At 36.9% G+C, this 24498-nt stretch overlaps 1 protein-coding gene and 1 pseudogene across 4 annotated transcripts; one reads left to right on the top strand and one right to left on the bottom strand.

Moving 5' to 3' along the window:
- The first annotated feature begins 97 nt into the window (after positions 1 to 97).
- LOC306845655 (fizzy-related protein homolog) lies at positions 98 to 11080 on the top strand. 3 transcript variants are annotated; one of them, XM_079378567.1, is made up of 16 exons: positions 98 to 341; positions 905 to 1049; positions 2390 to 2491; positions 2612 to 2675; positions 5068 to 5195; positions 6393 to 6469; positions 6742 to 6847; positions 7145 to 7222; positions 7306 to 7371; positions 7467 to 7569; positions 7688 to 7869; positions 8675 to 8908; positions 8983 to 9087; positions 10134 to 10226; positions 10313 to 10350; positions 10442 to 11080. In XM_079378567.1, exons 2-16 carry the CDS (start codon positions 975 to 977, stop codon positions 10527 to 10529), a joined length of 1539 nt encoding a protein of 512 aa, XP_079234693.1. In that variant the 5' UTR covers positions 98 to 341; positions 905 to 974; the 3' UTR covers positions 10530 to 11080. The 3 variants fall into 3 exon arrangements, with proteins under 3 accessions (XP_079234693.1, XP_079234695.1, XP_079234694.1); XM_079378568.1 differs by lacking the exon at positions 98 to 341 and adding an exon at positions 488 to 796 and having other exon boundaries at positions 10442 to 10776; XM_079378569.1 differs by lacking the exon at positions 7306 to 7371 and having other exon boundaries at positions 10442 to 10776.
- Positions 10894 to 24474, bottom strand: LOC306846513 (importin-13-like; annotated as a pseudogene). The gene is made up of 17 exons: positions 24409 to 24474; positions 21217 to 21342; positions 20584 to 21125; positions 19011 to 19151; positions 18706 to 18847; positions 18422 to 18588; positions 17380 to 17500; positions 17133 to 17280; positions 14967 to 15071; positions 14752 to 14889; positions 14571 to 14667; positions 13862 to 13914; positions 13605 to 13671; positions 13470 to 13528; positions 13196 to 13285; positions 12352 to 12533; positions 10894 to 12252 (listed from the first exon to the last, which is right to left on the bottom strand). The product of its transcript is annotated as an importin-13-like (transcript).
- Positions 24475 to 24498: the final 24 nt, after the last annotated feature.

The following is a 24498-nucleotide window of genomic DNA, read 5'->3' as shown; positions in this document are numbered from 1 at the left end:
TCACACATTAGACATGAAGGATTGATCAGTGATCAGGTGCTGTTGGACATTCTAGTGCAGGATAATCCCCGCTCTGAAGCGCCACGCTGCGCCTCTTGTGGTAGAGAACGGAATTACACTCTTTCCACTCACAGCTGATTTTCTCGCCATCTTGACATGAATATAAACATTGATGCCCTCTGCTCAATGATCGCACCGTTATCTCTAAACATTGGCAGCCCGTTACCGAAACAGCCTTAATACTCTGTTGAAGGCACGAACTTAGATGTTTAGGAAATCACTGCGCACGTAGCTGAACAAACATGTCAGTATAATGTGGGTTTCCTGAGCGCTTGGTTAAGGTAAGATTATTCTCTTTACTAATACGAGGCTTAAAGGTCTTCTATATTTATAAAACTCATAAAAATGTTGTTACCCTGTCATATTATTGGATGTTAAGCTTCCGTTAGCTTAGCGCTGCTAGCGAGCTGCCATGGCAACTGATTACATGCGCTTGTTTACAACCCTCCTGCTGGCATCAATGCTCTCCTTCTATTAACACTCGGTCTTTTTTTTTTTTAAATGACCATGAATTACTTATAAAACGTGTGCTTTTGGATTTCTAATATGGGTAATGTAATGTTACACTTATCTAGCAGATAATACTCCGGTTAGAATTATTATTTTGGGAAAAAACAAATCAAAATAGAATTCATGTGGTAATCAAAGGATGATGAACTAATATATAGAAATGACAGACATTTTTCTGAAGGGAAGAACTTTGTGGGAGATGTTCCAACATGTGACAATATTATAGGTATTTTGGCTTGACATCTACTGACAGCTGTCCCTTGAGCAGATATTAAGTCAAATATTATGAGTAAGTTATAGTGTTATTCAATCATGGATACATCTGTTTTTGTAGGGATGGGAGACCTTGAAGGACCCCCATCTGCAGACTGAGGGAGAGAGTCTTACTGTAGATCACAGTAGAAATGGACCAGGACTATGAAAGACGCCTGTTAAGGCAAATCAACCACCAGAACGTCCCAGAGGGCCACCCGTCCAAGGCAAGCATAAAAAGATCCTTAGATGTCAGTTTATCTTGTAACTGATGGCCATTTGACATTGTTTAGCTTTGTGAGGATAAAAAATATAGCCATATTTCTAACGTACAATTATAATCTGAATAATTAGATTAAGATTTATTATGTATTACCTAATAATTGTAAAAAATCAACTCATAGTGTAAGGGACAAAACAATGATCACTTATACAGTCATGGCCAAAAATATCTGCACCCTTGGTAAATATGAACAAAGAAGGCTGTGAAAATTAATATGCATTGTTAATCCTTTTGATCTTTTATTTAAAAAATTCACAAAAATGTAACCTTTCATTGGAGACTAAGAATGTAAAATGGGGGGAAATATCATTATGAAATAAATGTTTTTCTCTAATACACATTGGTCACAATTACGATATAGACACACATCCTCTTCCAGGCAGTTTCATAACATTTTATGTTGATTGGAAATTCTTAATTATTGCCCTGATGGTGGAAATGTGAATTTTCACTACTCTAGCTCTTTTCTTAAAGCCACTTCACTAATTTGTGAAGCTCAATTATCTTTTGCTGCACATCAGAAATATATTCTTTGGTTTTTCTCATTGTGATGGATGATTAAGGGAATTTGGGCTTTGTTTTCCTTCCTATTTATATTTCTGTGAAACAGGAAGCCATGGCTGGATAATTTCATGTTCATAATCACCCTGGAGTGCTCAAAATTGTGCATATGAATGGGAATATACTTCAGAGATATTTTACTCGTAAGAATTTCTAGGGGTGCCAATAATTGTGTCCAACGTGTATTTGAGAAAAACATTTATTTCATAATATTTCCCCCCATTTTAAATTCTTATTATCCTATGAAAGGTTAGATTTTTGTGATTTTCTTTTAAAATAAAAGATCAAAAGGATTAACAACGCAGATTAATTTTCACAGCCTTTTTTGGTCATATTTACCAAGGGTGCCGATATTTTTAGTCATGACTGTATACTATGATCTAATTCAAGTTGTTCCAAACCCGTATGACTTTTCTCCTTCTGTTGAACACAGAAGAAGATATTTTGAAGAATGTTAGTAATGGTTTTAAGTCCCACTGACGTCCATAGTATGGACAAAAAACTACTATGAAAGTTAATGGGATACAAAACTGTTCGGTTACCAACATTCTTCAAAATATCATCTTTTGTGTTCCACAGAAGGAGAAAAGTCATACAGGTTTAGAATGACATGAGGGTGAGTAAATGATGACAGAAGTTTCATTTTTAGGTGGACTATCCCTTTAAAGAGGCAGAAATGTACATATTGCATATGGTGATTGTCTGTTTTTGCTGTGTGTGCAGTCAGGGTATGCAGCGTGCAGTCCGGTTACTGTCAAATCAGGAGACAGATTCATCCCCACACGTGCCGGCAGCAACTGGAGCATAAACTTCCACTATGCCAATGTGAGTTACCATTCATATGAAGTGTTTACACTCATCCATTGTAAAGAAGAATGAGGGATTAAAGCCAGTATATTAATGTCATTTCACCACAAAAAATTCACTTTGTATGTTTGTTTGCAGGAGAACTGTTGGTCACCCAATCAGAATCAGCGAGCGAAGGATGCTAGTACAGACACAGGGAAAGGTGAAGTCATTCTGCATCTTCTTGTACATGCCTTAAATTTTTCACAGTGAACAGATAAATATACAAACACCACCATTCAAATGTTTAGTGTTGGTAAGATTTTTCTGGGTGAAGCTGTGATCCTTCTTTTAGGATTCTTCCATGAATAGAAATTCAGAAGAGCAGCATGGATTTGAAACAGAATTTCTTTAACAATATAAGTGTTTACTTTTGATCATTTTGAGTATATATATATATACACATACACACACAGTTGGGCAAAAAAGTATTTAGTCAGCCACCAATTGTGCAAGTTCTCCCACTTAAAAAGATGAGAGAGGCCTGTAATTTTCATCATAGGTACACTTCAACTATGAGAGACAGAATGGGGGGGAAAGAATCCAGGAAAACACATTGTAGGATTTTTAAAGAATTTATTTGCAAATTATGGTGGAAAATAAGTATTTGGCCAATAACAAAAGTTCATCTCAATACTTTGTTATATACCCTTTGTTGGCAATGACAGAGGTCAAGCGTTTTCTGTAAGTCTTCACAAGGTTTTCACACACTGTTGCTGGTATTTTGGCCCATTCCTCCATGCAGATCTCCTCGAGAGCAGTGATGTTTTGGGGCTGTCGCTGGGCAACACGGACTTTCAACTCCCTCCAAAGATTTTCTATGGGGTTGAGATCTGGAGACTGGCTAGGCCACTCCAGGACCTTGAAATGCTTCTTACGAAGCCACTCCTTCGTTGCCCAGGCGGTGTGTTTGGGATCATTGTCATGCTAAAAGACCCAGCCACGTTTCATCTTCAATGCCCTTGCTGATGGAAGGAGGTTTCCACTCAAAATCTCACGATACATGGTCCCATTCATTCTTTCCTTTACACGGATCAGTCGTCCTGGTCCCTTTGCAGATAAACAGCCCCAAAGCATGATGTTTCCACCCCCATGCTTCACAGTAGGTATGGTGTTCTTTGGATGCAACTCAGCATTCTTTCTCCTCCAAACACGACGAGTTGAGTTTTTACCAAAAAAAGTTATATTTTGGTTTCATCTGGCCATATGACATTCTCCCAATCCTCTTCTGGATCATCCAAATGCTCTCTAGCAAACTTCAGACGGGCCCGGACATGTTCTGGCTTAAGCAGGGGGACACGTCTGGCACTGCAGGATTTGAGTCCCTAGCGGCGTAGTGTGTTACTGATGGTAGCCTTCGTTACTTTGGTCCCAGCTCTCTGCAGGTCATTCACTAGGTCCCCCCGTGTGGTTCTGGGATTTTTGCTCACCGTTCTTGTGATCATTTTGACCCCACGGGGTGAGATCTTGCGTGGAGCCCCAGATCGAGGGAAATTATCAGTGGTCTTGTATGTCTTCCATTTTCTAATAATTGCTCCCACAGTTGATTTCTTCACACCAAGCTGCTTGCCTATTGCAGATTCAGTCTTCCCAGCCTGGTGCAGGTCTACAATTTTGTTTCTGGTGTCCTTCGACAGCTCTTTGGTCTTGGCCATAGTGGACTTTGGAGTGTGACTGTTTGAGGTTTTGTGGACAGGTGTCTTTTATACTGATAACGAGTTCAAACAGGTGCCATTAATACAGGTAACGAGTGGAGGACAGAGGAGCCTCTTAAAGAAGAAGTTACAGGTCTGTGAGAGCCAGAAATCTTGCTTGTTTGTAGGTGACCAAATACTTATTTTCCACCATAATTTGCAAATAAATTCTTTAAAAATCCTACAATTTGATTTCCTGGATTCTCCCCCCCCCCCATTCTGCCTCTCATAGTTGAAGTGTACCTATGATGAAAATTACAGGCCTCTCTCATCTTTTTAAGTGGGAGAACTTGCACAATTGGTGGCTGACTAAATACTTTTTTGCCCAACTGTATATATATATATATATATATATATATATGTATATATATATATATATATATATATATATATATATATGTGTACCGTTCAAGAATTTTATTATTATTAATGTTGAAAACAGAATTTTATTATTATTAATGTTTATACAGAATTTTATTATTATTAATGTTTATACATACCACTATTATTAATGTTGAAAACAGTAGTGTATAATTTCTTTTCAGAGTTTTTTGATGAATAGAAAGTTCGAAAGAACAGCATTTATCTGAAATAGAAAGATTTTGTAACTTTATACGCTACCATTTAAAAGTTCGGGGTCAGTAAGATGTTTGTTTTTTTTTCTTTGGTAAGAAATGAAAGAAAAATACTTTTATTCAGCAAGGATGCATTAAAGACATTTACAATGTTAATAAAGCTTTCTATTTCAGCTAAAGACTGTTAGGGAAAAAAAGGAATGTTTAATGTTTATTTGCACACTAAAGCAAAATATATAAATATTAAAGTGAAAAATATCCAAACAAATTTTGTTGTGTTTTACAGATGCTGTGGCGTATGCTGCACTGCTAAGGAATGAGCTGTTGGGAGCAGGAATCGAAACTGTGCCTGATCCACACACAGATGATCGGCGTGATACCATCCTCACACAGGACACACACAGCCTCTTCAGGGTGAGCCTGTAAGGGTTACATGACAGATCCATGTGAGATTCACTGTCACATAAAAAGCCCACTGGAGAAACTTAAAGGTGCAATAGGTGATTGCCTTTAGAAAGATTTTTTGTTATGCTGGTTGAAAGTCTCTTCACATCCCGATAGCAATCATTAAGTTAAGTGGTCTAAATGTATTTATATGTATTTATATATGCTGTGGAAGGCATAGGACCAAGAAATGTTCGACCAGGCGTTTTGATTGGCTTTCCTACCTGCCTGTCAACATATGTATTTGCATACCTCTGCAAACTCGGTTCGCGCAGACAGGATACATCATCAGCGCGTTCATGTACGCTATGCAGACAGACCGAGAATGGCAGGCAAACATCTACAACCTTATCTTCCTGCTATAAAGTGCGCTATAAAGTTTTCTCACCGGTGAATGACACATGATGCGTGAGGAGGCGTGGCTTTGGATGGCGATTTGCAGGGAGGATGGGACATTCGCTTTCAGTGCTATCAGGCTAAACTTAGCATTTTCCGAGATCTCCTACTGCACCTTTAAAGGTGCACTAAGCGATTTTTGCCAAATGATGTTGATATTTGAAAGCACCAAAACTAAAACACGCCCATGCCCCAACAGGACCTCGCCCCTATTTTGATATCTCTGCCCCACACGTACGTACACAACCATGGCAACGACAATTGCGGAAACAAGCGAAGATGACACACAAGCATATTCAAATAAAAGCCAACACAGATAAGTTGCGTGAAACAATGCAAAATCAGCGTTACTCACCTATCATGAAGAAACCTCGTGACCTCGGCGTCCACTTCAAGCCCTTCCCGCTCCTTGAGTTCTCTCCACCGCTGGAAGTCCTACCTCTTGCCTGATCGTAACCCTTCTTTTTAATTCTCTCTATCTGTAGTCGATCTGCTAATATCCATCCTGTATACACTCAAATTGAGTGCTCTTTTCTCTCATTACATCATTACAAGACACGCCCCTTACTGCTGATTGGCTGCAACAAAAATTGCTTAGTGCACCTTTAATGTTTTCTGCTCTTTTACACACCAGCTCGCTCTCACAATTTATTAATAAAATAATAATTCATTACATTTATATAGCGCTTTTCTGCTTTTCTAAGCACTCAAAGCTCTCTATATTGTGATATTATTATATTGTATTAGACTCTTGTTTTTCTTGTCTCTCAGTACACCATCCACACAAAGAGAGTGCCTTTTGACAATGAAATCTCCCCCTATTCCCTCTCTCCTCTCAGTAACAAAAGGTATCGTTTCCCTGTAATCTCAGCCACAATTCAAAATAAAATTGATAATTTGTTAATTTATTGTGTGCACTGCAAAACATCTTTACCAAGCATGATAAATTTACTTGTTTATAAAAATGAATTAAGGGTCACACTTTATTTTAAAGTCCAATTCTCACCATTAACAAACAATTAACTACGCACATAAAAACAACATTACATTTTTGTACATTATTAATTGTATCCATATATTATTCATGTCTGTGTTTTTTTGTTTTGTTTTGCATCTGCAGTCACAAACTATTGCGTTCACCCCGAAAGCCAGCACGCAAGATTTCCAAGATCCCATTCAAGGTTCTTGATGCCCCAGAGTTGCAAGATGACTTCTACCTCAACCTGGTACACTTCGTTTACAAATATTTTTACACATCTACATTTTTACAAATATTAAATAATGGAGAGAGAGTACATATTATTACTTTATTTTTGCGATAATGACCAGCTGACTGTAAGAAACTGGTTGCCTGGGACAGCAGTTATAAAGTTTACAGTTATTCAGTCTAGCGCTCATTACACAAAAATATTCAACTGTAGAATCAAGTATTTCGGAGGACCATGTAAAAATATATACAGTAACACTTCTTTAATATTTAAAATTCCATAATCTAATATAATATAATAAACGTTTGTGAACAGGTGGATTGGTCAGCTGGAAATCTCTTGAGTGTTGGTTTGGGGGCCTGTGTTTACCTGTGGAGTGCCTGTACCAGTCAGGTAAGAGACAAACTATAAGGACAAACAGCTACAGATCTGTAATCTGACGTGACTGTCAGTAACGAGCTTGTGAACTTACACAGGTGACGCGGTTGTGTGACTTATCAGTGGATGGCGACTCTGTTACATCAGTGTGTTGGAATGAGAGGGTCAGCTCAAACCTCTTATTTATATGAAGATTTCTAATTTGTGATTGTATTTGTGATTGTTCAGGATGTTATTTTCTTCTCTGTTGTTCTCACAGGGAAGTTTGGTGGCTGTAGGGACCCATAAAGGATTTGTCCAGATTTGGGACGCAGCTGGAGGGAGGAAGCTAACCAGTTTGGAGGGACATTCAGCACGCGTAGGTTTGTGTCACACTAAAATCACTCACTTTAAATGTTTGCTGGTTTAAATCACTCTCTGAGTAATTTAGCAGATTTGTTTTCACTAAGTTTCAGTCTCACCCTCTCTGTTCTCTCTCAGGAGCGCTTGCGTGGAATGGAGAGCAGCTGTCGTCGGGTAGCCGGGACAGAGTGATCCTGCAGAGGGACGTGAGGACACCTCCTCCTGTGGAGAGACGCCTCCAGGGCCACAGGCAGGAAGTGTGCGGCCTCAAGTGGTCACCTGACCACCAGCATCTCGCTTCTGGAGGGAACGATAACAAGGTTAGAGCGTCATATAAACGGGATGATCTGATTAGCAGAAGAAATGAACAAGCCCATGAACAAAAACATGGTCCATGTGTTGCGTTCATTCTTTTTTTGATTTAATATTGAAAGCAACCTTCAGTTTTCAAAGAAATAACGAAGAAAAAAAAAACTAAAATTTAAAATCAAATATTAATAAATAAATGTAAAATATTTTCAAGGAATAGTTGAAATAATGAAAATAACTAAAAATTTACTCCTCAGGCCATCCAAGATGTAGATGACTTTGTTTCTTCATTGGAACAGATTTGGAGAAATGTAGCATTACATCACTTGCTCACCAGTGGATGCTCTGCAGTGAATGGGTGCCGTCAGAATGAGAGTCCAAACAGCTGATAAAAGCATCACAGTAATCCACACCACTCCAGTCCACTTTTTGTTATTGTGGACACTTTTATCAAATCCAATAACAGTTAACATTTCCCAAGTATACCAATAGGAAAGCTCACTATATAACTCAGAATAGTATAGAAAGACACTGTATCTAGTGTAAACTGGCCAAATTTGGCTTGATATTTTTTATTTTTAGGTTCAGGTTAAGAACATGAATAAACATTTCTGCTTTCAATATTAAATAAAAAAATGAATCAACAGAATGTACACAGATGATTTTAGAGTACTGATTTCAGTTTTGTTGATAAGAACCCAATTAAGTCCAATAGTTTTTTTCTAGCATGAGTGCAAAACAAATGGAAAAAGAACTAATTAAAAATGGGTCTAAATAGCATGACACTCCTGGTGTGTTTTTGTCTGTTGTGGTTAGTTACTGGTGTGGAACAGCTCCAGTCTGCTCCCTGTGCAGCAGTACAGCGATCATCTGGCCGCTGTGAAGGCCATCGCCTGGTCTCCTCACCAGCACGGCTTGCTGGCCTCCGGAGGGGGAACGGCGGACCGCTGCCTTCGCTTCTGGAACACTCTGACCGGACAGGCGTTGCAGAGCACCGACACCGGCTCACAGGTCTGCAACCTGGCCTGGTCCAAACACGCCAACGAGCTGGTAAGACAAGCACATACACTCAGTCAAATCAAATGCTTTTTCCCATAATGACTTTCACCATTGATGTGCACCAGGTCAGCACACACGGCTACTCCCAGAACCAGATCCTGGTGTGGAAATACCCATCACTCACCCAGGTGGCCAAGCTCACAGGACATTCATACCGAGTGCTCTACTTGGTAAGAGTTTTTCAGAGTATTTCAAAAATACTGCAGTTTATACATACCATGACTTGAACTTTGTTATGATGGGCATGTTTATAGTTTCTGAATTAATCAAAATCTCACGGTAAGCCAACTGTCCTGATATCATAATGAAGAAAAAAAGATTTGTTAAAAGAATAAAATTTTTGAAAAGAAAACCGTTTTGAGTAGTTTGGCATAAACTTTTTAAAATGTTATTACAGGTAAATAATGTTTCACCACATATTTTTAGAGCCATTAAACTTCCTGAATAAACTATTTTAAAATCAGCATTCCCAGTGATGGGCGAAATGAAGCTTTTTGAAGCTCTGAATCAACTGAAACAGTTGCTTCATAAAACAATTCAGTGTTTCGAAGAGCTTGTCATTGCAACAAAAACTGATTACAAATGTTTTCAAAGTGTAACCTATTAAATGTATTCTACAAATAATTAAATTCAAGAATTAAAATGATCCTGCATTATAAAACTAACCAGAGATCAGTTAAAAACCATTAGGCACTCGTTTATAGGTTCACCAGATCTAGTGGCGAACCTTCAAAATTTTGAAATGTTTCGAAGCCAAAGTTTGAAACAAGTATGAACGTTACGAATCCCTGTTTTCTCAAAATCACATGACATGCCAAGTTTGATACAAGCTCCGAACCTCTGATTCAAAACAAAGGATTCATAAATGTTTTGAATCACCCATCATACAGTCCATATGAAACCAACAAAAATACAAAGAGTTCAACCTTTTTGTCATTATGGACACTTAGTTTTATGTTCTATCAAAATGAATAACATTGGAACATTTTCCAAGTGTACTAGTAGGAAAGTTCACTGTATAGCTCAGAGACACTGTGGATGCTGTAAACTGCTATATTCTCTCCATAAGGTACGGTTGTCTCTGGATCTGATTTTTAATTAAGTCCAAATGACCGGCGAAGACAAGGAGTAATCAAATCTTCGATGTGTAATTGAATAATGTGAAGACACACATGAGAAGTGAGTGTATGCTGAGGATGTGTCTGGTTGTGTACAGGCGGTGTCTCCAGATGGCGAGGCCATCGTAACAGGAGCAGGAGACGAGACGCTGAGGTTCTGGAATGTCTTCAGCAAAACACGCTGCACCAAGGTCAGAATGAAGTCTTACATCTGGACGTGCAGCTCGTGCTGCATCTCACCATTACCTCTTTCACATTCTTCGTCTTCTGTCTCCAGGAATCCAAATCAGTGTTGAACCTGTTCACCAGGATACGGTAATTCACAGCAGGAGAGCAACCAATCCAATCACGTGAACGAATGAAAGCCTTGAACTCACTCTGTTCTGTGTCCTTGCATCAACTCTAGACCCTCCGACAGAGAGAGACCCCAGCACTTCCTTCACTCCCACTTTTTTACTCAGCAGATTTCTGTTTTATCCTGTGAAATGGAATGAGGGCTGGTTATTTATGTTAAAATTCAATCCGTTCTTCTTGTTGTACATTGTGGATGTCTAAAAAGATGTGATATTGTATAAGTAGAAGTATTAATAGAGAAATGAACCTATATGACCTATATTGTCATTATCATGACCCTCCGTCATGAGGTCAAAATGAAATGGCTTGTTATGGAAATTTCAATATTTTATATGTGTGTATCAAAACAGATCATGATATCTGTGAGAAATAAATACACTTAACACTAATCCTGCTGTTTTTATGACAAACGGACAAAATTATGTATTTACTGTATGTCTAGCAATACTGTATGTACACTTCCGTTCAAAAGTTTGGGGTACGTTTTTTTTTTTTTTTAATAAATGAATACTTTTATTAATCAAGGATGCATTCAATTGATCAAATGTGACAGTAAAGGTTTTAATATTACAAAAGATTTCTATTTTTAAGCAAATGCTGTTCTTTCGAACTTTCTATTCAATATTCCACAAAAATATGAAGCAGCACAACGGTTTTCAACACTGATAATAATAAATGTTGCTCAAGCACCAAATCTGTATATTAGAATGATTTCTGAAGGTCCATTTGACACTGAAGACTGGAGGAATGATGCTGAAAATTCAGCTTTGCCAGCACAGGAATAAATTACATTTTAAAATATATTTAAAAAAGAAAACAGCTATTTACATGTTAATAATATTTCATGTTCTACTGTATTTTGATCAAATAAATGCAACCTTGGTGAGCATAAGAGACTTCTTTCAAAAACAACAACAACAAAAATCTTAGCAAAGCCAACTTTCAAACTTTTTGTATGGTAAATATGAGATGTATTTAAGATGTAAAAGCTTAACGTTTAACTGAAAACTGAAAAAACCCACACAAAACCACTTGCAAAGCTCCACAGGTTTCCACAGAACTGGAAAAACCACCATTCATAAAAATCTACAAATGTATAAGACTTGCATAACCTAACTAACGTTTAGCAAGGTTTATCCTAAAACAAATAAGAACAAAAAAAATAGAGATACATTCTTTGAAAACAAGTCATGAGTAAATGTATCTTGTTTTAAGGATGTTCTGATTGTTTTAATAGAAAAAAAGTTTTTTTTGTGGTTAAATTTTGTGGCACAAGTGCTGTTGTGGTGTTTACAGAAGATGTGATAAGATTACAAAAATAATATCCAATTATTTCAATCATTGCTTTTCAAAGATTGCTTTTGCAAATCGTGCAAAGTTGTGGCCTAATGGTTAGAGAGTTGGACTTGTAATCCAAAAGTTGTGGGTTTGAGTCTTGGGCCAGCAGGGATTGTAGGTGGAGGGAATCTACAGCGCTCTCTTCCACCTTCATTACCACGACTGAGGTTGCCTTGAGCAAGGCACCGAACTCGCAACTGCTCCCCGGGTGCTGCAGCATAAATGGCTCTGGGTGTGTGTGTTCACTGCTGTGTGTATGCACTTTGGATGGGTTAAATGCAGAGCACGAATTCTGAGTATGGGTCACGTCACTTTCAATCATATCCCATAAATAATATGGCTTGATTGTATTCAAAACAGTGCACTGGATCTTTTGACCCCACAATACTAAAGCAATGATGATGCTGAATCTTGTATGGAGAGTGTTTTTAGTAGTTCGCTGCATACTCTGTACCTTGTAGTCCTCGACTCAACAAAGCAAACTCTTTCACAATGTCCTTCATCCGTCGCTTACTCACCTGTTCCCTGTGTGAACAGTTGAAAAGAAGAAACAAATTTTAATAAAGTGCAGACTCAGAGTTTCTGGGTGGATTTCTGGTATTAATGTTATTGTCATGGTTCTACCTGAGGATCTGTTGGCAGAAGTGTTCTTTGTGCTCAGTGGTGAGATGTGAGCTGGGGAAGCCAGGGGGCAGAAGAGCCTCTCTCAGCCACACAGACAGCATGCTGGGACAGTTATGACTCACTGAAAACAAGACTTCTGCAAAGTGCTCTGCCAGACTGCGTGGAGACTGACCCCCAATGGCCTGCATTCACAGTGAAATTGGTCCTTACATGCTCAATATATATCTAGTATTTTTTTAGCTACATATTCCTGTATGAAGTAAATGTTCCTAAAACACTCCCACTCCCAATAATTTTACACACAATTAAAATTACTGCACTGAATATACACAAGTGATGTATAAGAAAATGGACTGAATTTCTGCGAGTTACATTTTAGACACTTTTTTGCACTGCCAATGAAGTTACTTGGAAATAAAATAATATTGTTTAGGTATTTAATTTCTTCATTAATCAGTATTTTTGTTGTAAATAATTCAGTGACTCAATCACTTGTTTCATTGCTCCATGAATATGTGTTTTTGAATGAATTAGTTGAGTGAATGATTCAATGGCTCACTCAAAAAGTCACTTGTTTCCATACTAAGTGAATCAGTGTGATTGAAAAAATAGGTTAAAGGAATGATAGAGTATTGAATGAGTATTTGAATGAATAGGTTGAATAAATTATTCAGTGACTGAATAAAAGTCACTTGTCGCCACCTACTGGTGGAACAATATAAATTGAAGAAAGAGTGACTGAGAAATCCCAACCGCTAATACACAGATAGTCTGTCTGAAACCACTGGTTTCTATATATGACTGAACCGCTGATGAAAACAGTACTTATGTGGAAATATCTGACCTCTAGTAGGGTCTGAAGCAGCAGCTTGCCGTCCTCCTGTAGCACCTCCCTCACAGCAGGAATATCCTCACAATGAGAGATCAGCTCCGTCTGTGCAGGAGCATCAAGAGAGCATCTCATGGAGTATACAGTACTCATAAAGGTACAGGGTGACTAATATTACAAGTACTAATGGTACAGAAAGAGTTTATTCCAGTACAAGCTCTGGTATTTTCAACTACAGCTGTCTGTGAAGATGAACCACTTCTGGGAACATGTTCAGTGTTGTACTTACAAATAGCAGACACGTTGCTTTCAGCGTTGGAGTTTCAGGAAATTTGAAGGACAAGATTCCTACATAGACATAGACAGTTAATTAATGGATGAATAAATGAATGTTGTGGCTGTTAATACACTTACTGATGCTCACCACAGTAGAAAACAGCTTTGATATCAAGACGGTCTGAAGGATAAAGGTCAGACTTTCTTCTCAAAACCTGCAGACATCAGAGAAAATATTAGCAAAAAATAAAAATGGGAAACCTCTACATAGTAAAAACAATGAGAAGAGGTTGTTTCTTTAACAATAATTACATTTCTTTAAAAATATGTAATTATGTAAATATATGCAAATTATGTAGATTAGCATCTAAAGTCTGCACACTATGGTAAAAATAGACCACAGACCTGAGCGTGAAGCTGCATAAATGACTCCACCACATCTGGATGATCTCTGGAGCCTACAACAACATTTCCATTTTGTAAGAATGACTGTAAAGTCAAGCATTAATATTATAGCTTGCAAAACTGTGTATGTTAAAAATATTTTTGTTTCATTAGCCAGCAAAAGAGTCCGATTACTGAGATAAATGAATAGTATTAGTAATATAATGCTGGTCACATGATCTCAACACTGCAGCCACCATGCTTTTTCTAGGCCACTCGTGTACACAATTTTAATAATATTTGTTAAAAGTACTATTCAGTTCTTTAAGGGTAAAATATTTTACAGTGGAAAAAAGTGAATTAATATAACTTTAAAATATGAATATTCTGTCATCAGTTACTCATCTTCACTTCGTTCCAAACCTGTATGACTTTCTTTCTTCTGTGGAATGTCTTTCAACTGTTTCTGTGCATACAATGTCCAAAACAATACTGGACCCCATTTATTTTCATTGTACAGACAAAAAACACTTTTGATATGTTTCAAAATATGTTTGGGGAAGCAAATCATACCGGTGTGGAACGATATGATAAAATGATTTTTCATCTGGAGATAACTATCCCCTTAATGCACTTTTGCTAAGCATCTGAATTGACTGATCCCTTTAAATTCAGACCCTGACAGAGCTCATTGTTGATATGTTGATAGCGACTCATTCTAATCTCTTACCCAGCTGAAAAATGGACATGGTGATGTTGGTAAGCAGCTCCAACAGAGCAATGATTGGAAAAAAGAAATCCTTCTCACAGCCAAAAATGTGAACTAACTAGAGGGAAACATGAAAAGAATAAACAAACAATATTCATGATACTCGTCTTATCATCAAGCTAATTATACGTTACGTCATTACTTGTCGTATGAGGTCTAAAGCCGAGGCTTGTGGGTAAGCGCTGAACATCTGACCAATGAGCTCAGAGAGCTGAGTCACCAGCGGTGCAAAGTCATGGAGAAGGGTCTTCAGTGATTTCTCAAACACAGCACACACCGCCTGAGATGAGGCGAGGGAAAATCAAATCATTCATATACTGTACTCCCACAAACACACACACGTTCACGAACACTGACCTCGACCACCTCCGGTTCATTCAGCCATTTGTTGAGAATGGTCTGGATCAGAGGGATCAGAGGCCTGCTGCAGGACATCCACCACCTGAGAAACACCCAGAACAGCTGTTGGGTGTTCATTTTACAGGTCTGTTTGATTCAAACATGCTTGTTAATCAACAATAGCTGATTGGAGTTTGAGTCTTGAGTCATGTTTGTGTTTTTTTTTAACACGCGGCTTATGAGTCTTCTCATTAGCTGCGTGTTCGTGTCCTGTTTTTCACATGGCTAGTGATTTTGTTTTGCTGACCATGTGCTTGTGTTTTTGTTTTGTGTGAGCACATGGCTTGTCTTGTTTAGTTCTATGTGCCATGTGCTCTCATGTCAATTGTCTTGACTCCACCCTCCTTGTTTCCTGATTATTGGTTAATTTGCCCCACCTGTGTTATCTCGTTACCCTCCTCATTTGCTCCCTTTATAATCTCCTTGTGTTTGCAGTCCTGTGCGAGTTCGTTGTCACCCTGTCCTGTCCTGTCCTGTCCTGTCCTGTCCTGTCCTGTCCTGTCCTGTCCTGTCCTGTCCTGTCCTGTCCTGTCCTGTCCTGTCCTGTCCTGTCCTGTCCTGTCCTGTCCTGTCCTGTCCTGTCCTGTCCTGTCCTCTGCCCACACCTGACAGTCAGTCCTACTGAGATATGACTACTAAACATGAGCAGCAGCTCATGTCCAGTGCATTCAAATAAATACAGATGAAAAATACACAATAAACTTTTTTAAATGAACTAATGATCTATTAGCCCTTATAAGCATTTCAATTTTTGACTGATTTCATTGTTTCAACGTTTTTCTCAATCTAAGTAAAAACATGGTGACTTTTTATATGGTGACTTTCCTCAGCGGAAGCGGGCAGCGCCGCGGGGAATGCCAAACACACACAAGCTGTGTGTATCCCCTGCATACACAAACAACTTCTGCAGGGAGGAACACACAGCTCGTATTGCGCTTCTCCCATAATCCAAGCCTTAAACTGGCTCTTCTTAGCCATAGCTAAAGACAGACAACAGCAAATAAGACTGACAGAAACACAGAGCGCTTGCTGAATGACAAAAAGCTGACGCCGGTTTCACCGCACGTGCTTTTATACCAGCTGGTCATTACGTCACCTCGCCCGTGAAGTCCCTCCCATCCTTTGGACAGATTTCATTGGTATTCAGAGCCGGTTACGCTGTAGGCGTTCCCCAAAGCGTCTCCTGACGCAGCTCGAGTTCCTGAAGAGGAACTAAAAGTTTATGGCACCTTGTGCATTAGAAATATGATGTATAGAACTTTATTGTAAAGTGTTATCTAAAAATCTGTAGATTTATTGTCTGAATGTGTAGCCTACTGGTTTAGAACACAATACATCAGTACGGTCTCTAAATGTAAATGCCTTGTATTAGCAATGCTTCAAAGTTTGAAAATACAACTTTAACGTGAAAATAGGTTTTTCATCAGTACTTTAGTCTTGTTTTCTCGTGCAAATGTCTTAAGATTCTTTACTTGAGAAACAAAATGAAGTCTTGTTTTATTAGAAATTGATCGAAATGTAGTGAGTTTCAAGAATCTCAAGTAAATGTATCTTGATATAATAAGATAATAAGATATTTGTGACCCTGGACCACAAAACCAGTCTTAAGTCGCTGGGGTATATTTGTAGCAATAGCCAAAGATACATTCAAAATCATCAATTTTTTTTTAATGCCAAAAATCATTAGGATATTAAGTAAAGATCATGTTCCATGAAGATATTTTGTAAATTTCCTACTGTAAATATATCAAAACTTCATTTTTGATTAGTAATATGCATTGCTAAGAACTTCATTTGGACAAATTTAAAGGCGATTTTCTTAATATTTAGATTTTTTTTTGCACCCTCAGATTCCAGATTTTCAAATAGTTGTATCTCGGCCAAATATTGTCCTAACAAACCATACATCAATGGAAAGCTTATTTATTCAGCTTTCAGCATGTATAAATCTCAATTTTGACAAATGAAGTCTTATTCGTTTTGTGGTCCAGGGTCACATTTGTACTGAAACATTTAATTACATGACTTTATGAATTTAAGATTTTTTAAGGCCGAATTAAGACATTTTAAGACCTGATTTGTAGAATACACTTGCAAGCTATGTTTAGAAATGAATGAGTGTACCTATGGTGAACATGATGGTTTCAGCCAGCTGAACATTGTTTGCTGTGATGAGAGGAATCAGACCGATCAGTCCTGGAATAACGTCTGAGTAACTGACATCTACAGTATCAGCAATGGACTGAAACCCAAACAACAGAGCCTCTATATCCTCCAAAAAAGAGAGGGAGATGACACAGAGATATTGTTGTTTAATATAATTCATGACATATACACTGTATTAATAAGCCAGTGTAACATTAGGACTGACTTGCCATGAGGAGGGGTGTGTTGTGTCCGTCAGCAGTGTGCCTAGTTTATCATACAGGTTTCTGAGGAGCTCTGGGCCCAGCAGCTCATACACATACATCAGAGTATCCGAGATGTCAACCCTCAAATCCAATTAAACATGCTTATTATTGCATTATGATACAAATGAAAAATAAATGAAGACTGAATGGAGAAAAAAATAATAATAATTTTGTAGAAGTGTGCACATGCTGCTCTTTTTAAGCAGACTGCCTTGAAATATTAATGCTGTTTGCCAGAGAATCAAAGAACAAACCCTTATATTTAAGTATTAACCTTTGTTGTATAATTTAACACACTGTAAAAAAAATGCACTGATAAATAAAATATATACAACTTTTTTTTCCCAATTACATTACATTTAATTGAAAATATACCAACAATGCCAATATATGTTACAAAATATACAAATCAGTTTCCAGTCTTAAAAACATATTTTGAGTAAATTCAAAATGTATTATTTTTTAAATTTATTTTTGACAATACAAAAATGTTTAGACATTATTAGATCAAATGTAATAAAATTTTAAAAAATATATGAGGAAATATAATTAACTAAAACTATATAATTAACTGCAGAATATATTTTAAAGTCTACAAGAGCAACATATTTTGGGATATTTTTGCATATTTTCAATTATATTTCAAAATATATCTCAAGGAAAGGCACTTACTTAATGGAAGTAAATGGGGCCAAATTTATGAGAATTTAAAAGCAGAAATGTGAAACATATAGTTTTATACAATCACTTAAATTAATTATTCAGTTTATGATAAGTATACTGTATATAAAAATTATAAATTAAATAATTACATAAGTGCATTATTAGAGCTACAAAACCGTTTTTAGTTGTTTTATTAACCTTGTCTGTGTAAAGTTTTATTTAGACAATTTATAGTGTTCGCATCTTGTCTCTCACTGCTTGTTTTGTTCCTTGTTGATTATTGACCCTATGTATAATGGGTTAGCGTTAACTGCGCAGTTCTTTAAAATTTTGTTTAACCTATAGGTCCTGAACTGCTCTTTGTCATCTGCGGACCACGTGGCATAGTCCTCATCTCTGGGGAAACAGGCCTTCTGCAGCAGCACATCCACCAGCTGAAAGTACACAGGCCTGTAGATTTGTAGATAGAGCGTCTGCCTCTCAGCATCCAATGACGTTATATCATCCTGAAATAAATAGCCAATACGACAGCACCAGCACTCAAAACATCATATCTGCTCTAGTAAGTCAACGCAACACCAGTTGGCATCAAATGTGAGTGATTTTTCGAGGTGGACTTATACCTGTAGGGTGTACCAGAATGTGAGCGTGAGCGAGCTGGAGGTCTCATCCACAGGATAGTGTCCAGGTGTACCTGTGCAGGACATAGTCATGCTCACTAGAGCCTGAAAGCCCTGCCAGTGATCCACCTGCTCCAGAAGAGTCCTGGGGAGTTGAGAGGGACAGAACGAGGGAAAAGAGCTTTCACCAAACAGACAAGGGCAGTCAGATGATGAATTGGTCTTCTTATAGACCCAGGTCATCTGAGGTCATATAAGATATATTATTAATGGGAGATTGATGATGCATATAGATCATTATGTCCAACCTGCAGTGCATTTCTCCCAGAGCTACAGCAATACGACAGATTCCGTGAGATGTCTCCATGTCTCCATCCTGCACCGCCTTTTTTAGCTGCTCCTGAAGACCCAGCACCTGAGGAACAACCTTCAGCAGACTGTCTGCAAACCTCCACACGCACAAACACATAGACTATAAAGATGAATATTTCATACACAACCTTCTGTGAAACAAGTTTTGCACTGACAGAAGTTTTCTTGAATGATAATTAGTTTCAATTCAATTACTTACAATTAGTTTTCTTGCATAAGGGAAAATGTAATCAGTTATCCATTTTTTCCCCCAAATTATCAGCCAATATTAGATATTTCATTGTTTTGTTTTTGCATAAAATTTTCTTGAAAAGCATACACCAACTACAGGGATTTTGTCTGAATGATTTTTTTCTGTGGCACATTTTGAAAGGAATATGAATTTTCTTTATTATGTAATAAAGCAATATACAGGTGTAGATTTATAATTTTTCATTTTTCTCCTTAATATGAAAACAGTTACCACCTTATCAGTTTTGGATCCCACACTTTTCCAGAATATGTTAAAATGTTGTATAATACAGTTATTCAGTTATCTATCAATTATACAGCAAACATTCCCCTATATATATATATATATATATATATATATAAATGGTCAAATATAGTTACCTGCAACTGTTTCCTTAAAGAGACATTTCTAGCTGATTTATCTATCTAGCTGATGTATTTGGGTTACTTCATCAATATTAAATAATATTTATGAACAGAATCAATTCATTTGAATTGTACATTTTTTAGGATACATTTCTTTTTTTATTATTTTTTATTTATTTATTTTTTGTACCGTCCATAAACACTACCTGTCTGTCTGATAATACACATTATATTTAAGCTTAATTTTAAGATTTATGTATTTGAATTGCATATGAAATTTAAATCCATTTGGATTACACAGTTTTAACATAAACTAATAAACATGCTAAAATGTGATGCATATTTGTCAGTCATAAATAAATGAGACAGGTAAGATTTCTGCACTCAAAATCATGGCATATATTATTATGAACTTTTTTAAATTTTTTATTTAAATAATCATATTCTAAATGTATTAATTCAAACTGCTTAAATCTGCAAATCAGCATAAATTTGTTGTGAATTTTGAAAAACAACTACATTTATTCAGTCAAAAAGTATGAACATGGTTAAAATATGGCCAGTTGTGAAACAAGCAATATTCAGTTAGTTAAAATGCATGAGACTGAAACAAATATTTAAACCTGTTTACATTGTATTTATAACACATTCAGTTTGTTAGAAATTTGAGACTTGTTATAGCACTTGCGTAGCATTGCTCTTTTGTTGGTTTTGTTTGCTTCCATTGTCCTCATTTGTAAGTTGCTTTGGATAAAAGCATCTGCTAAATGACTAAATGTAAATGTCATAAAATATAAAATGATGTGGCAAGAGAAAGGAAATAATGTGATGCTCAGGAAAACAGACAGAGCTATTAATACCTGGACAGGAACTAGTGTGTGTTTTAACAGTACAAACAGCTGTCTCTCTCACCTCTGACAGTCAGGCTGTGAGATGATGCTGATGATGGTCTCTACAGTTGTGTCAAACAGCTCAGACTCCTTCAGCAGGGTGAAGCAGCTCTCCAGCAACCCCTCGCTGTCTTTTAAAGCAATGTCCAGTGTGAGCCAGGAGGACACGCACCTCACCACCGCTCTCTGACCGGACAGGGTGCATCCGGCCGCTGCAGTAACTGCTGGAGCAGGGAGCAGACCGAGCTCCAGTCCACAGCCAGAGCGTGAAGCGCGAAGTATCGGGGCTTGACCGTCAGCTTCTGTCACACTCACTCCAGTCTGGAAGGCACACAGAAGATCTGGAACTGCCGTCGGCCACGTTTCGGGTAAGATGTGAAGAACCAAAGAGGTCAGAGCGATACAGAGCCTCGTCAGCACCATCTTGGGCCCCGATGCAAACTGTCCAACCTTGGTGATGAGCTGCGAGCGGAGCGAGTCTAACTGACCCGGCGGGAGGTCGGACCAGTGGCGGGAGATTTTAGCATGTAATGTGCTTGCCCCAAACAACTGGATCTCAGGAACCTAATGTGAAACCGAATAAGTAAGAACTATGAATGTAATGCAGTGAAATGTATACACTTTAAAGTGTGGTGTAGTCGAACCCACTGCTTACTTTGTCTGGCCGGAGCAAAGCCCAGCAGAAGTGCCATGCTTGTGGTGATGCCTGGGCTTGTGTGAGCCACTTCTGGGCCACATTCTTCTTGTCCATATCAGGGTCATAGTAGAGCTGCTGAAGAGCCTACAGAACATTAGGAAAGACCAAAGACTGATTCTATTATAATTACACTACTTGTCAAAAGGATGAAATCATTAACAAATAAGTCTCTAATACTCACCAGCGCTGCATTTGAAAAAAAACAACAACAATACAAAATACAGTAAAAATAGTCATTTTTATAGTTTAAAAGAACAGTTTTAATTGTATTAAATATTATATATTAATATGTAAATGTTTTAAAATATAATTTATTCATGTGATTGCAAAGCTGATTTTTTTGCAGCCATTATTCCAGTCTTCAAACAGATTTTACCACAGTTCATATACATAGATTTAATAAGTTTTATTATATTTTTTTAATTAATACTTTTATTCAGTAAGAACACATTAAATTTACCAAAAAGTAACAGCAAAGACATTTATGACAAACGTTTTTTCACCGAAGGCTGCATTTATTTGTACATTTTCAGCAGCCGTTACGTTTGTCTTCAGTGTCACAGTTTTTGTTTCTTAATATTTTTGTAGAAACCATTACATATATTTCTCAGGATTCTTTGATGAATAGAAAGTTCAAAAACAGCATTTATTTGAAATATAAATCTTATAGAATAGTTCTAATAGAACTTTAGAAATGTCTTTACTGTCACTTTTGGTCAATTTAATGCCTCCTTCCCTAATAAAAAAATAAATATACTAAAATGCATTTAAAATACATTCATTTTGTGCTAAATATACTATAAAATACATTTACATGTTTATGTACTTAATAAAATACCCTGCAAAGTCTATTGGAACAACTCATTTTGTTCTTAATGCACTGTAATTGTGCTGAGGTCCAACTAAAGATACACTGAAGTATATTTGATTGTTCTAAAATGGAACTTTTGCAAGTATACTTTAGGTACACTCTAAATATCTTGCATTTAAAGACTGATATTATTCAAAGATCATACAGTCCTCATTAGGGACGCATCGATCTGATACTCAGGATCAGTATCTGCTCCGATACTGGAATTTCTGCCGGATCGGATATCGGTCAGACGAGACCGATATCCAAATCCGATATTGTGATCTTCTGATCAATCTTCTGACTGGCATAATGTACATATTGATATTACCATATTCTTCCACCCAAAAATGTATTGATAATCACAACAGCACACAATGAGGAAGCAGAACATAAACCAGACACCAAATGCCCCACATGCTGCCAGTTATTATTAGACTAGCACAGCTTACTGAAGATATCAAGTTACTTTCCACTTACAGAAGCTTCTATATTGTTCTGAAGTGCACAAGGCCAAACACCTTCAAACTTGGGTGGCTTTACTCAGCTGTTAGTGGAATTATGGGAATATGAAGGAATAGAGGCCTCAGGGACAGCATTGCCCAAATGAAAGGCAGCCCTGAATGGAGCTGATGAAATTTACTTCTATTGAATTATAGCCCTCACCTCAGGTTAACATCTCCAAACCTTGGCAGTTTTGATTTAACTGCTCTTAAAGAAAAGACAAATGGCTTGTTAAAATGTATGGCTATCACACATTTCTTTCAACTCAAGTGTTAGCGATAATTCTCACCCTTAAGTGTCTCTTCAGAAAGACACTAGTTGTAGGCACAAAGTAACTGTTATTCACACACTTCATGAAACACAAAGCAGTGACAGAAGTGTTCTGCGTGACATAAGATATTCCAAAACCTTTGAAAAAGTAAAAAAACCTGATCGTTTAGTCCTGGCTTCTGATTGGTCAATACAGTGTTGCAGTCATCTTATTTTCCTTATATAGTAATAGAGTGGAAAAGTAAAACTACAATTTATTTTCTCCATAGGGGAACTTATTTTTAATGTTACTTGTTCAGTTGACCTTTAAAGACAGAGCATCATGAGTTACACAGCTGGTATACTTCTGTTAAAGCCATTGGCAAGCATTATTTCAACTTGTTTTTTTAATTATCATATTCAACAGCCAAATTATTGGTGAAAACTACATTACCCATAATGCACCAATCAAAGAATGCCACCAATCAAAATTATTAAAAGAGTTCTTTCCCTATGCTATACATATGCATATTTCTCAATAAATGTACAATAAATGGTTTCTCTCTCTCTCTTCCTCATCAACATCTTTAAATAAACAGTTTTATATTTATCCATTATTGTTATTTCAATTATATTGTTCACAATGATTCTAGTTCTTTGTACCTTTTTTTCGTTCTTATTTATTTATTGTCAGATTTTCAGATAATGTTTTGATTCTGTAATGTTGTGATTTTCACCTGTTGGTTGAGTGGTTTGGTTAACGGCTTTTAACTCTAAAACAAAGGCATTTTAAATCCCTATTGTATTTTCGTTTTATTCTGGTGTGTCAGTTGCCACTCAAGCCTTAAAACATAACAGAAAAATACTTCTGAAAATGAACTTACTGCTATTTCAACATGACCCAGATAATACAATTTAATCTGTTTGTTATTTTAAAATTTTACTCACACCTTATTGATATATATGTCAAAATAATAATAGCAATTTGAAAATATCTTGTATTCTTTTTAAATGATTTTAATAAATTTATCCGGCCCAATCAAAACCCAGTATGCTTAAAAAAAAAATATATATATATATATTATTATTTATTGAAAAAAAAAAAAAAGGTAATTTGACTGGTTAATATTCTAGCAGTGTGGTTTTTGTTTGGGCAAAAGCACATTGTGGAACAAATAAATAATTATTAAAAATAAAATAACACGAGTGTATCTCCAGTAAAATAATATTAGCATTGCATTTTTTTATGTTTTATATCTGGGGCCTTTGTGTGTTATTACGTAGTAAATTGTTTAATAAGCACTAATAAAATTAGAAAAGAAATGTTAAAGTTTCAGCCTGATGCTTTGATGTTAAGGTTTAATGAGCTACTACTAAGGTCACTCAGACCCCAGGAACTGCAATAGTGAAAAACTAAATGATGACCACTTGCAGCAACTAAAGTATAGGCTATATAACATTTAGGTGGAAGCTATAATGTTGTGTTATTAGTCAAGTCCTCTCAAACACAAATGGTGGAGGGCTTCTGTGAGTCACACACTACTCACCCTCTCCACTGCCTCCACCGTGAACTCGTCTGCATTCACCGCCTCCATTCTCAGTCCTCATTAACCTCCTTATCTCCTATTCTTGTGCTC

This window comes from Barbus barbus (assembly GCF_936440315.1).
Source record: "Barbus barbus genome assembly, chromosome: 26".
Classification (NCBI taxonomy): Eukaryota; Metazoa; Chordata; class Actinopteri; order Cypriniformes; family Cyprinidae; genus Barbus; species Barbus barbus.
This window is presented reverse-complemented; position numbering and strand designations above follow the sequence as displayed.